At 40.1% G+C, this 15,250-nt stretch overlaps 1 protein-coding gene across 2 annotated transcripts in view; it reads right to left on the bottom strand.

Annotated features, from left to right (window-relative positions):
* Positions 1 to 582: 582 nt before the first annotated feature.
* Positions 583 to 15,250, bottom strand: part of MTRR (5-methyltetrahydrofolate-homocysteine methyltransferase reductase) — a 31,587-nt gene continuing 16,919 nt past the window's right edge. For both annotated transcript variants that reach the window (XM_089516378.1, XM_089516377.1), the window contains 6 exons: positions 14,594 to 14,636; positions 13,521 to 13,686; positions 13,150 to 13,268; positions 6,029 to 6,121; positions 5,744 to 5,926; positions 583 to 1,452 (listed from right to left, as the gene is read on the bottom strand). In XM_089516378.1, the coding sequence (XP_089372504.1) occupies positions 1,308 to 1,452; positions 5,744 to 5,926; positions 6,029 to 6,121; positions 13,150 to 13,268; positions 13,521 to 13,686; positions 14,594 to 14,636 (749 nt within the window). In that variant the 3' untranslated portion in view covers positions 583 to 1,307. The remainder of the gene's footprint in view (positions 1,453 to 5,743; positions 5,927 to 6,028; positions 6,122 to 13,149; positions 13,269 to 13,520; positions 13,687 to 14,593; positions 14,637 to 15,250) is intronic.

Consider the following 15,250-nt stretch of genomic DNA (forward strand, 5'->3'; position numbering starts at 1 on the left):
AAGCACTGACATGCAACAATGCTTATTTCTATTTTTTGCAAACCAAGCTGCAAGTAAAGCACAGGAATAGGCTGGACCTTTCCCCTTGATCAGATGGCAACAGTCACAGAAGGAAAAACATGAGAGCAAATATTGCTTCAGAGTTTTAAAATGTTTATTGTAAATGAAAATAGTTTGGACATTCTCAGAAACACTGGGCATAATCCAGGCAATTTCTATCCTTATACCTACTGTTTTAAAATTATAGTTAACCGTATGCTTAACACCCACCCAAATCATTTTGCATGGTACTCATTGCATTTAAAACTCATGATCCCAGCATGAGAACTGAAATTAGTGCGGTCAAATAATTTTTAATATACATAATTAATTCTAAATCTTCACAAGCCACATTGATGCTGCAATTCCAAACATGGTATTGAATGACTTTTTTCCTTTAAAAAAAATCAGTTGAAAATCCAGTATTTTTTAAAAATTGCACTGATTATTCAAATGAATTACAACACTGATATTACAATGTATATCAATGATTTAAGCCTCCCATTTTTGCAGTTATTTAAACAACCCCTGATTTTTTTTAAAAAAAATCAATCCACTCTGGTTTCAGCTTTTACGTAGGCATATTAAGACTGCAAACTTACATTGTTATTGGGTGTAACTCCCATTGAACTCAGTGGAACTTTTAAACAAGTAATACATAAGCTATGCTTAGCTGTTCAATATTTTTAGCTTTTATCTCAAAGTGTGTTCTCAAAATGAAAACAAAAAAACCTGAGATCCAAGGATAAGGATCCTTGAAATGATCAGCATGAAAACTCACGTACTAACCATCCAACTCTCTACAGTATTCTTAAAAAGTCTGTTTACTCTCTCCATTTGTCACTCAGTAACAAAAAGTTATCCATAGCGATGAGTGCTACATATGTTACCTTCCCCCCAAAATATATCCAATTTAGAGCTTATCAAAGTCACTGTAACAGACAGACCAGTATGTTTGATAATGTTTGCTTTATCCAGTACTCCAAGCCAAAATAAATTCAATCTGTCCACGTTTGCTCAGAAAAGAAAAGGCACTGACAGAAGCTGCATTACTGAAAAATTAGGAGGCACCAACTGATTTCGTTCCTGAAAAAAATGGGTCGTGAAAAAGCTCTCTGTGGCTGACATAGTTTTTGACTACAAAAAAAATACACATTTGGTGTGAGATGACTTGTGTGACTAGAATGTAAACTTAAAGGGCTGTCCTTTTAAATTGTTTAGTGATTTAAAATAACCCAGACTGAAGATCAAGGGAGTGCCACCAGTTCTTATGCCCAGATGTCTTGCAGATACCTCTTTTCATCTCTTAACATAGCCAAAATATTCAGGGATTCCAGTTTATCAATTCCTTTCTCAGTGATTAAGATATCCACTAAAGCATCATTTACATCTTTAGCCATATTCTTGGCATCTCTGAAAAAGAAAAAAACAAAAGAAAAACATAAGACAAAGACTGGATTGTAAGATGGACACTGACTCAGGTACCTTCATGTTTTGGCACATATGGGGAGGTGAAACAGTTGTGTCTGGGGAAAAGAAGATCTGGTTACATTTAAAAGGGAGTGGGGTATATCAGTTAATTTAGGAGTTGATTAGCTATTATCTGACATCTGACAAGGATTAAATATGGCATAAAGCCAAGAATAGTACTGTACATTGGAAAATCCCTTTCTAAATTGAACAAAAGTATTATTACACAACAAAGCCAAAACACTCTACTTTGCAGCCCTTCAAAACACTGAAAATATATAAAACAAATCTGTGCTCACTCATCATTTTGAAGAAAACCACTACAGTAAACCAAATTTAATTAGATTTTTAAAATAGAGATTAGCTCTTTTATAGCTGGTTGGCTGGTTTGATTTCAACTTTTGTTTCAAATGTCTAATTCAGGAGCGAAGCAGACCGGCACAATACACCAGTTTCAGGGCAGCATGGGGGCATGGCATTCAGATGACCCATGCCCCAACGCCGCCACTAAGCTGGTGTCGCACCACCTGCCTGACCACACAGTGGGCAGCATTGTGGTGTTGTACGCTGCATGCCGTAGGAGTGCCGAAAAGCTGCTGCTGCCGTCATTGAAAAGCTAGCTTTTTGCCAGCTCAAAAAGGAGTGGCTTTCTGTCACTTCTTGTTGAGCCAACAAATAGCTGGATTGGGGCCACAGTGTGCAGTTGTCACAGCGTTCAAAAGAGCGGTATTAAGCCACCCCCTCAGGGCTGTCTGTTTTAGCCCTTGGCGTGTTATTCCAGAGTTAATGCTGAGAAAAATTGTTTAGTTTCACAGTTAATGCTGAGAAGAATTGTTTGCTGCTTCTTCATGGTCTCTGTGACACACATGGGATGTAATGTGCCTGCACAGTACTAATTTGGAGCTTTCAAAACAGTTAGTTGGTTTTTTGGTGGTAGCCCCACTCCTTCACGCCTCCCTATATAAGTCCCCTTTGGTGTCCACATCCCAGTTCTTTTTTGTCTGCCACATCAGTAGCATCATTAAAAGCTTCTTCAGGTGTCTCTCCTTTCACTTTCGGTTTTAACTTGGGTTATTCAACTGTTTTTTTCTCTTGGATTTCCTTGGATTTTGGTGTTTTTGGCTCATCCTCGGACTTCGTATAGCATCTTGTATGGATGTTTTAACTGTAAGCCACGTCAATTGTCACTGACAATGAGGCAGGGTATACATAAAGAAGTATTATTATTATTATTATTATTATTATTATTATTATTAATTCTTCAAACTGTGTTGAGTGCAGGGGTAAAATCCCCCCAAATGACAACCATTCCAACTGCCTCCTTTGCCTTGGAGAAGCTCACAAAGTGTCCTTGTGCCGCCATTGCAAAGCCTTCATGCCTTAATCACACCACAACTGCTACTATGGACTCAGAACCGGGGTGTGGACACCGAAGGGGGCTTATATAGGAAGGTGTGGAAGGGTGGAGGTACTGCCAAAAAAACCATCTAACTGCTTCAAAAGCTCCAAATTAGTACTGCACAGGTGCATTACATCCCATGTTGCAAGTTCACAGATGACCATTCGAAGAAACACAGTTACAGGTAAGCAACCTGTCCATACAATGCATTACCCTTAACTTTATGTAATGCATAACGAAAGTTTGCAATTCAAATTTCGTAACACTTATTATAAGGGAGAATCTATGGGTAGCCCTCCTGTGGAAACTCAATTGGAAACAGTGGGAGCTGAGCAAAAATAATATGACACTTTTGTGCAGTTCTTTTTCATTGCAATAGGCTTTTGCTGAGGAACATCTCTGTCCACTGGGGGTTTGCAATCTGCAAAAATCCTGTACTTTATTAACTTCGTGCTAAATTAATGTTTTTAAGATCAGGACCAATATTTGGCTTTTTTTTTTTCACCAGTCAGCTGTCCAGCATAAAGTAGTTGTTGGCTGAATACCACCAGACTCTGAAATGTTTGAGGTTAAGTTGCCAAAGAGTGACAAGTTTATGCAGAGACTGTGTGCCCTAAAGCATAAAAAATGGATGCTGAAGGTGTTTTTCCCTCTCAGAACAAACTGCTGGCTTTGATGTTTCTGATTTCAAGGATACTGAAGCTAAGTCTCATCTCTTGAAGAGATTAAAGGTCATGGCTCAGAACAAATTCTGATAATGCAAGCAAAAGGCAACTCTTACAAGCTTTAAATTCTACAATCTTGAACAATTTATTTCTCCAAAGTACACTGTTTTTTCAAGGATTCCTGAGACAGGATTTGTACATTTATTTATACACAGAGAACGATTCAGCCAAAGTTCAGCAGTGAACTCTCACTGACAGAAAAAAATATTGTATTCTTAACTCTCAGCAACTGAAACAAATGAGCCATAAAAGTAGCAAACAATCTAAAATAGATACACAACTTTTTAAGCTTTAAGGGCTGCATCTGGTATTGGCTGTTCAGCCAGGAACATTTCATGAATGCACATGGGCAGACACACATGTACACACACACACACACACACACCTCTTCCTCACAGGTATACCCATCTCTGCTCTCTTTTTGACCACAGGCAAAAACTTTTCAAGTAGGTATTAATACATAATTACACCCAGGGAGGCTTCTTACTGTTTTCTTTGGTATGTTTTTAGTGGTTTTATATATTTAACTTTGCATTTTTAAGGATTTTACATTTTTGACTTGCCATATTAATGTGGCGTTTTAACTATGTTTTAAAATTGTACTGTTTTGTTGTTGTTGAGCATCTTTTGCAGGCTTTGCTAGGTCCAATTTGAGAGAAAGTCAGCATATAAATAAAATAATGAATCAACCAATCAATCTTCAGCAGACAGGGATGGACAGGTTTGAATCTCCTCTCTGACCCCTGAGATCTTAGACCACTCTACCCAAGGGTTCTCTACTGAGACTTGAGTCTTGGCATTGGTCTTTCACGTCTCTTACTCTCTGGCAATGCTGACTCTGGTAATGGCAGTGCCTGAATAGCACTTTCCCCTTCTCACCATCCGAGTGGGCAGCAGGGAAATGTAAGTGGAATCTACTCTGGTCATAGGCTTGACACCTCTGGTCTAAATGGTGCCCACAAAAATAAAAACAAACCTTGAGGCCTAATGGGTGATGGAGGGGTCATCTAGTCCCAGTTGGCCTTCACTTTTCAGATCTTACTCCCCACCACTCTACCGTGAAGGAGACCCACCATCACAGGAAGATAAACTGAATTTCTTTTTAATATATTTACAAGTGTTCTGTTACTACACTTGGTAGGTTCCGAGGACATAAAAATTGAAGTAACATTGCTGGGAGTAGGCGTAAAGAAAGAAACAAACAAAGATCTACTAGTAGAGTCTCAGTAACTCTAGTTAAAGTTTAAAACTGCAATAGTAATGCTGACAAATTTTTTTACTGTCGTTAACTCTAAATCAGAAAAAGAAGAAATAATTTTACCATCAGGAAAGATAAGGTGTTAGTGCTAAGTCTGTGGATGCCTTTCACTAAGTAGCATCTTGAGAAAAAGATAGAAACAGACTTCGTCCCACCTAATTCTGTGTCCTACCATAACACCGCTTGGCACACCACAGGCTCATGAGATGTTCCCCTCAATATCAAGATGCTAGCTGCTGAAATGCAACCACAGGCTTTTCAATAGCACATCTGAAAATCTCTTTACAGATTATGAAATTATTACTTAGGAATGGAACACTGGTTGAGAGCCACTAATCTAGTCCATTATCCTATTTCTCACAGCAGCTAACTAGAGTCCATTGTGTACACGCATGTAAACATATGAACTGTATGAGCAAGAAAAATTATGCTTGTGTCATCAGTGTATTTAAGGAGAATATTATGACCCCATTATTAGCATCTCAACTCCTCTGCTTGCCTTAACTTGCATACCCTGGCTTTCTCATTATTTTGTCCCAACAAGCCCAATTTCCCCCTGCATTTCACATTTCAGTTTAAGAAGTTCTCCAAGCAGCTCTGATCTGCCTGCTGAGGACTGTAATGAAACACTGCCCTCAGGAGTCTTGCGGGGGGGGGGGGGGAGGGCTCTATACACCAAAACACCTGGACTTCCCATTAATTTTGTTTTTCTGTCTTTTGCTTCCAGCTCTTTCCTCTGTCAGGGTTAGAAGCTTGAACATTTCAGTTTGTAAGTGCTAACGTAAAGCAGTTAACAGTTTAACAAGTTCTAGCAAATCCAACTTCTATTTAAAAAAGAAAAAGCAGACTCACCCACAGACATAAAAATACCCCTTCTCTTGCAGCAGAATCCTACTAATCTCTTTAGAAAAAAGACGAAGATTATCTTGAACATATTTAGGAGTGGTGTTTTGTACCATAGCTGGGGTGTCTCTTGAAAAACAAACACTCAGGTGAGTTAAAGTGCCATTCTCAACAAAGAGCTTGATGTCATCTCTGAAAGACAAAGTAAAGGATCAGTGTAATAATGATGTTAATTCCTATGTCCAACAGCTGAAGGGTAAAGTATTAACAGGGAGCACAAGGCAGAAAACTTACTCAAACAAATAATCTCTGGCTTTGTGGCGACAGCCAAAAAATAACCATGTCTCTCCAAAAATCCAATCTTTGTGGTTTTCTTTGAGCTTTTGTCTAAATATGAAAATATAATAATTATTACACCAGAACTATGTATATTGTACATTTAAAATATCAGCATGATGCACACCCATGTTTTGCATCCCAATAGTTACACTGATTTGCATTTATTTTCTGATTTTATGCCTTTTTAAAAGTCTAATTCTGTTAATGTGTGGGACAGGTCAAGAAAAATCTGAAGGTCCTACAGGTGCCCTACACCAAGCAGGTCCTGAAATTTCAAAAAAACACTTGTCGCTCCATCTAGCTTACCTGTCTTATGATTTATGGGGATCACACAAATTATACATTGACTTAGTTTTAACTGTCAGTCTGGAGTGATTACCTAAAAGTTCATTTATTTATGCACTTAGCTCTACTCAAAGACAATGTACACTGAATGGGTAAATTTGCTACTTATCTTGGATGTTAGACAAGTTCCTTAAGAGGGTGGAATATTCTACCCCAAAACACTATCGCTCCAGTCCAATGATAACATGACACGGAGCATCCAAAAAGCATACAATTTTTCATTCATATTGCATGTAATGGGATGCACCTCCATTAGACTCGATGGGGAAGTCAAATACACAGAAGATGTACAATGCATATGGCACTGTAAAGGTTTCTGGATCCAAGGGGGGCAACTGTTGAAGGATGATCCCCATGGGAATCCTCCTATAGCAACTATAGCCCCACCCCATGTACAATGAGGCAGAAAAATTGGAACTGCTCTGATGTTTGCAAGTCCAGTAGATGAAGGCAGTGAAACAGGCAGCCACACTCAAATCATATGGCAGTTCAATACCATGTGAAGTCAAAAGCTTTCATGGCCGGCATCCATATTTTTTGTGGGGTTTTGGGCTATGTGGCCATGTTCTAGAAGAGTTTGTTTCTGATGTTTCACCAGCATCTGTGGCTGGCATCTTCAGAGAATGCTAACATGTAAGTGAGTGGGGTATATATACACTGTGTGACCCTGGGTTAGGAGGAGTGATTTCCATGTTGATCTGTGTATTGTTCTGTTGTTGACTGGCAAAATCAATTCAGCCAACCACGTGCCAAAATTTGTGCAAATCTAAGGCTCCCCCACCAAGACTTATGGACTGCCCAAGATCCACAAGGATTCTATTCCACTCTGACCAACAGTGAGTGCCATTGGATCCCCCACATATGACTTGGCCAGGTTTCTGGCCACACAATTACAAACTGCCCACTACATCAAGGACTCATCTCACTTCACAGGAAAAATCAAAAACCTCAAACCTAAACTTGGAGACACAATAATCAGCTTTGATGTGGTCTCCTTGTTCACAAAAGTCCTCATAATGGACACCATGGCACTCATCCGATAAATCTTTCTGGAGGTTATCACAGCCCTGTTCGAACATTGCCTTACCACAAGTTACTTCCAGTGGGACAATGGATTCTACGAGTAGAGAGATGGGGTAGCTATGGGAAGCCCTCTAAGCCCTGTGATAGCAAACTTTTACGTGGAACACTTCAAAAAGCCAGTCCTGGAAACAGCCCCAAAAAAGCCCACAACATGGTTCTGATATGTGGATGACACTTTCACCATTTGGAGCCACATAGAAGAAGATCTAACTGTGTTTCGGAACCATCTGAACAACATCCACCCTAACATACAATTCATGATGGAAAAAGAAGAGGAAGAAACATTGCCATTCCTGGATGTCCTGGTCATCCACAAACTGAACCAACTTTGGGCTACACAGTATACTGAAAACCTACACATATGGACCAATACTTGCACAAAAACTCCAATCATCACCCAGGACAAAAAAGAAGCACAATAAAAATATTGGTGGATCAGGCAAAAAGAATCTATGAACCCCACTTCCTGGACAGGAGAGGCCCTCTCACAACCACAGGAGTTTACCGCATACCATGCAGCTGTGGACAAGTCTACATAGGGACCACCAAATGCAATGTTCAAATATGAATCAAGGAACATGAGAGACACTGCAGACTGGGTCAGCCAGAAAAATCAGCAGTAGCAGAAAATGTTATAAACCACCCTGGGCATAAAATGCTGTTTGAAAACACTGAAATTCTGGACGATGTCGACAACTATCAGGTCAGAATGCACAGGGAAGCCATTGAAATCCACAAGCACCTAGACAAAGAAGAAACCCTTAAAGTTAGCAAAGTTTGGCTACCACTCCTCAAAAATACTAAAATCAAGACCCAGCAAATGCAAATGTAAACCACCCAGGGTCAGGGTTTTCCCAGCAACTAATGGATCTCTAATTAAACAGACACAAATCCTCTTTGCATATCCTCCCACCCCGAGGCCTTGCCATTCAACAACAAAACATTACTCAGATTAACATAGGAATCACTCCTCTCAACCCAGGGCCACACAGTATATATAATATCCCACTCACTTCCATTCTTTGAAGATGCCAGAATTCACAGCTTAGAATGCACGGTTTTAATTATTTGCGAGTTTGCCACCTCCCCTCCTCCTGCTTTTGCATCCTCTCCCTTTTCTTCCTCCCGTCCCTGCTTACCTCCTCCTTTCGCACCCCCAGCCTGGCTTTGCCTTGGGGGCTAGCAGGGGGCCTTCCCTCAGTCCAGCAGCAGTGAGCCAGGCTGGAGAGGCCGCCAGGGCCTGTAATCCGCTCCCTGCTGGAGAGCCCCCATGGCAATCTCCCCTCCCGCCAGATGCATGCCCTGCCCCCCTCCACCACAGCTAATGTTTCCTCTCTAACAGCCACTTGTTTCCCCTCTCTGCCCCGTTGCTCTGGAGCTCGATCAGCTGAGCAGGCTCCAAGGCAATGGGGCCAAGAGAAGAAGCAGAGCCTCCCCCCTCCCTGCTCACTCTCTCTGCCTCGTCACCCTGGAGCTAGATCAGCTGAGCTGGCTCCAAAGCAATGGAGGGATGGAAGGAAGAGGGGACGTGAATATCTGGAAATTTCAAATTCGTGGGTGTTCCTGGAACAGATCCCCTGTGAATTCGGAGGGATAACTGCAGTTCACTACCACACTTAACATGTCAGTTGAGCACATGCTTAAGTGTCTAGATGACCCTTAAAAATGCAGCCATCTCTAAATCTGAATAGAATCTGAGTGTCCTCATTGTTGTCAGACATAAAGTGTTGTCCTCATAGATGAAATCCAAGAAATATAAATGTTTAAGCATTTCAAACAGATATGAAGTCCTTCTTGTCTGTCTTCTCAATACAGCTGTATAAAAACCTGATTCATGCAAACAGTATTTCTTTATATAAGCACATCTTCTGACTCAACTGCTAGATATTCATTCAGCACCAACACTAATATGACAGTGGCATTATAACTCTCAAATGTTCTCTGTTTTAACTACATCAAAGTTTTAGTCAATTTCAATGCACAGCTGCTTCAAATTGCTTTTTACTAAAATGCACAGGCTACTGCAATAATATGGAATAAATTAGTCACAGCAGCTTGTTAAACATTACAAGTTCCGATTATTAGTAATAATGGTAGCAAATCTGTATCCCCTCCATTTTCAAAAGCAGCTATTGGCTGTCTCAATTAATGTTTTCCCAAGAATTTATTACCCTGTTTAAAAAAGAAATCATTTGGCATTGCAACAATTCAATTTCATGCTCCACATACAGATATTTCTCTGGTTTCTTCCCCTTATTACTCTTCTCGAAATTACAAACAAGACAGCAGGCTAATCCTTTAAATGGATGCTAAATCAAGTATGAGCTTGGAACATCAAACTGCAAAGAGTCAAAGTGTTAAACTTAGGGTGCTTGGTACAAACACATTCATCAATTCTGAAAGCAATGATTTTCAGGCGTGGTTGATGAGGTGTTTTAAAAAGAATCTACAAAATGGTTGGAATGCAGGCAAATCATCATAATCAGTTCTCAGTTCATTTCCAGGCCCAAGGTATAGTGCTGGTGCTAACTTATTATGCTCTTCAGACCTCAGAGCCATGAGGTCTGAATACTTGAAGGAACACCTTTTCCTATGAATTCCTACCAAGGCCCAGAAAAGATCATCAGATGTCCTACTCCTAGGGCCTTTAAGATGCTGCCCCTCTCAAGGAACACCCTACCAACAAAGGTCTGGCACATACTTTTATCAATGGCCCCATACAGACAGGCCAAAATAAAGCTGCTTCAGGTCACTTTGGAGGTTTGCTGTTTAAATATTGCATGTATCCTAAGAGTTCGGAAGCCGAGCCAAAGTCACGATCCAATCCTAAGGACTGGAACACAGCTTCGACGCACCTTCTGGACTCTTGGGACACATGCAACATTTAAACAGCATACCTCCAAAGTGACCCGAAGCAGCTTTATTTTGGCAGTCTGTATGGGGCCTTTGGCACCTTTGGGGCATTAGGCAAAGATCTTTCTATTCTCTAGGGCTTTTTAATCCCATGCAGTTACGCTGCTATGTTTTTAAGTAGTTTTATCTTCATATTTTAAGCTTGCCTCTAGTCTCTGCTGCTTTTGATTGATTTAATGCACTTTCTCTGTTGGATTCTGGATTTTATCCTTCATTTCTTTTATGATAAGGTCCCACATTTTTTTATATTTGTGGGGAGGGGGGTCTGAAACAAAATCCTTGCAGATACGAAGTGCCAACTGTAAAACATTTAAAAACAATACGGTCTGCTAGTAAAGATTCAGTTCTTCAACTCCCTTAAAACATGCACTTTATAACTTGTATACAATTATGCCTGAGCCAGTATGGTGTAGTGGTTTGAGTGTTGGACTAGAGCTCTAGGATACCAGGATTTGAATCTCTGCTCAGCTATGGAAACATAGCATCTCTCAGCCTCAGAGGAAGGCAATAGCAAACTTCCTGAATAAGCCTTGCCACGGAAAACCTATGATAGGGTTGCCATAAGTCAGAGCTGGCTCAAAGGCAAATACCACCAGCAATAAATACAACTATGGCCATATCTTCCCCACAAAGTGTTCAAAATTCATATCAAGCTTAAGCTTTTACTCCCTAACCTGTTTTTATTCCATTCAAATAAAGTGGTGATGTTGTTTACCTGCTTTGAAATATATGTAAATTTATAATCTGAAGATTTTACCTTGAGAACCTCTGGTCAATCTGATGATTAAACTGAAATGAAGCAGATTGAAATGGAAAAACCATATTTGGGCTCTAAGTGAGTGCTATCTGATGGAAACTCTTAATTTAAAGCCATAATAGCTACCTTATGTTGATGTAGCAAATGACAAATAAGAGATGACATCTGTTTTTAAGAATATATTCACAGAAGGGGGAGAAGGGAAGAAAACCATGATGATATCAAAAGAGTGTTGCAAGACTATATGGGGTGGGAATGATATAGTCTAATGACTGCTCACATGCATGCATGCACACTCACACACGGAGAAAATCTGGCCAAATAAAATGAACAGTTGTCCTGAAGACCTCCAGGTGTGAGAACTATCTTCTAAGTGTGTGCAGATAGGTGGGGACTTTTAAACTGTTTTCCCCTAGCAATATCAGCAGTGAACCTCTGGTCATTTCTAGTTTTGCAAAAGTACAGAAAACTGCATTTATGGCAGTTGTGTCTCATGGCATGCCTCTCTGGGCAAATATGACCCTTGGACTCCCAGAGACTGCCCGTCCTTGCCCTATTACACTGGAGATTGTCCAGGTTGTTCTATTCCAAGACAACTTCTCTACTATTCCTGTATAGCTGTATCCCTTTGTTGTTGTTTTTAAAGACTTAGAAACATTATATGGGATCCACTTCCTGATGGAGTTGTCACAGATGCCTCCCTTTCTACAGCAGGGATGCCCAACTTGTGCTCTGAGGAGCCCTTAGGGCTCCATGTGCACTTCCCAGGTGCTCTGCGGCTGCTCCAGGAAAATGAAAGAAATAAAAATTGAATAAAATTAAAGAATAAACAAAAAGCAAAACTACTCCTAAACACCGTTAACTTGTAAGACATAAGGTAGGCCTCTTAGAGGATCTGCCATAGAAATAAGGACTCCATGAGTCAAAAAGGTTGGGAACCCCTGCAGAGATATGTAGGACCAGTCACAAGCATATTCCCACCCCCCCTGGCAAGATGTTAAATGCTTCCCCACCCCTGTATGTGATTACATAATCATAATATTTTATTACAATCAATAGATCTAATAAGAGTCTCAATCATTTATCAGCTTTTATCTAAAACACACAAAGAGCTCTAATCCTCTTTGCCTCTGAGAGAAATTTAGCAACAGACAACATTACATTTGGGGACTTATCCTCAAACAAGAACCTGATATGGAATTGGTCAGAACATCCAACAAATTTTCTCAATAGTGGAATAATCAAATTCTGGCATGCCTCATTATAAAAGGTACAGGACAAAAAATAGGCTTCATCGACCCAACTTTCATGTTATTTACAAGGGCACCATCTCTCTAAGTAAGGGATACAAGCAAATCTGCCTCGGAGCAGTTCAGCAGAAAAAAAACATTAAATCTGGCCTGAGAAAAAAGTCTGTGGTACTTAGGCACAGTCAGATTTATTATATAGTAAGCTCACTGAAAGGCCCAGTGTAATATACTGTACATTCAATACACTAGACGAGCAGCTTAAGTAGGAGCAATAATGCAGATTGCAAAAAGCTATGCTCCACAGTCTCTGCTTGAGAAATTTAAGGGCAATCTACAAACCCAAATTAGAGAGAAGTGAAGAAGAAAGACCAATTGAAGGGACTTTTTTGTGAGACGTACCAGCTACTTACATAATTGTCCTGGGGCACATGTGATTACAGCATTCACAATCTTGTGGGATAAGCCTTCTGTTGCCCAGTCCCTGCCTGCACAATTGGCACTGGTGAAATTCTCTTTCTGTACATGACACAGGACATCAAATGATTTGTGTGATGTACAGAAAGAGAACTTGAGCAACAAGACCAAGGCCTCTGTAGTGGCTGCTGGATCTTTCTGCTTACTATGCGCAGAGATCAGATAATGAGTTTCACTATATTTCACCAGTTTTCCAGGTGCTGTGAAAAGTTTCTGTAACCACTAAGAAACTATTTATATAAATAACCACTTGCCTATATTGCAGAAAGCCGATAAATGGTGCAATTCCAGATCCTGGACCAACCATAATAAAAGGAATTGATGGATTGTCTGGTAAATGAAAACTATTGGTCGGACGAGAAGATATGGAGATCTACAATGCAATTACAAATCATTAATGTACCTGAGGAAAACAGAAGGCCCATATACAAGCTATACCTTCCACTCAAAAATCTGATGCAATTGCTAAATTAGTCTCTGATCAACATTACAATGAAAAGATGTCAGTATCAAATCCCCACAACATCTAACAACAGAAGAAAAGGAAACCTATTGTAGAAAAGCACAAATGATATGTGACATAAGACAAAAAAAACCCCCCTATAGTTGGATCTAGTTTTGATACCTCTGGAATGAGGACTTCATCACCCTTTGTACTTGACTGAAGGATTGGGGCAACCAAGTTGGCCAACCAGCCAGTACAAACCCCTCTTCGCAGTTCACCTACATGGGATGCGAACTCCACAATGTTAAAGATGAAGATCATCTTTCCAGGGTGATATAAACTAGAGCTGTATTGAAAGAATTAAGAAACATCACACACTGAATAAAATAATAAGTAGCAACTATTCCACTGTAGACATAGGCAATTGTGAACAGAACTGTTTATAGTCTGAGCTAAGACGGACCTCACCTAGAAAAAGTGAACACTGTGATCCATACCCAAAGCCAGGATGCTTCTGCTGCCCACCCCACCCACCCAATTTTATTCAGTATCTCCACCTCTGCCTAATATTTCACCCAAAATTGCCCACACTTCTTCCTGGCAATAAGGGCTAGAGACATGAAAGATGAAGATTCTTGGAATGCTGAATTATGCACTCCAAATTTCAGATTTTTTGTACTTGCTTAGAACACCACTACCAAGATCACAGCCCCTATTGTCATACAAGACTTTTTAATAATGAATTGCCCTTCTTTTTGCAATTTCATCTTCCATTTGGTATCACAAATACTATTAAAATTAATAATGAACACCACAGCATCCACATATGTTGTTGTAATCTTTACAACAATCCTGTACAACAGGCCACCAAATACTTTTATCTGAGAGACCAGATTAAAAGTGCAAGTAGATAAATAGGTACCACTTTGGTGGGAGGGTAACAATGTTCCGTGCACCTTGGTGTTGTCATGCTGGCCACACAACCATAAAGTCATCTTTGACAACACTGGCTCCCTCAGCTTAGTAACAGAGATGAGCACCACCCTCACAGTCAGACATGACTAGACAATCACATCAAAGGGGAAACCTTTACTTTTACATAAAAATGTTAAGTATCTATCAGTCTCTCAATGTTGAGAAAACAGCATACCTCAAAAGCATTCTCTGTCCATAAGGAGATGAGATGCAATGTTTGAAAATATGAAATGGTACACAATATTAACAATGGGGGGAAAAAACAGGCATCGCCTTACCTTGCAGCTGAGTAAGGTCTGGCCTGTAATTTTGGAAGATGTTCTGAGAAAAAACAGAAGCCAGTGAATTATGATATTGTGGTTCATTCCACTTTCACTTGCATGTAGTACTAAGACAATTTTGGCACCTTCCAATAATAAATAACTGACATCTGTATAACACTTCAAAGCTTTCTAAACAACTCCATATATCCACATTAAGTGGGGAGAGGGAGAAATTAAGAGATTGTGGTTTGCCTAAAGCAGGTGTGAACAATTTTGAGAGGGCACCATGCCTCTCTGAAACCAGGGGAGAATATATGCCCATAGTACTGCCAGACTTACTGCTGTGCATGGAGAATCTGCTCCTCAAAGCAGAATGGCACTTATGGGAAGCTTCCAGGAGACATAATTCTGCCTTATTACAAGACAAACATCTACTGTAAGTTTCGTTTTTAAAGAAAAATCTAAGTTCCTTCACTACTCCTTGGCAAATTCACCAGGGGATGACTGAACTGAATGTGGGCGAGGGGCAGTGTTTGTGTGGTCCCCATCCTGCCCAGTGCTGACCTAAAGTCCCCTGCTTCATTTAGGACACAGCAAGATTTGAACTGGTGACTTTTTAGTTCAAAGCTGAGTTTACCACAACGCCAAACAAGCCCTTTGCACCATATATGT

The sequence above is a fragment of the Sceloporus occidentalis genome, unplaced genomic scaffold, assembly GCF_023333645.1.
Source record: "Sceloporus occidentalis isolate IW3139 unplaced genomic scaffold, rSceOcc1.0.p SCAF_3, whole genome shotgun sequence".
NCBI lineage: Eukaryota > Metazoa > Chordata > Lepidosauria > Squamata > Phrynosomatidae > Sceloporus > Sceloporus occidentalis.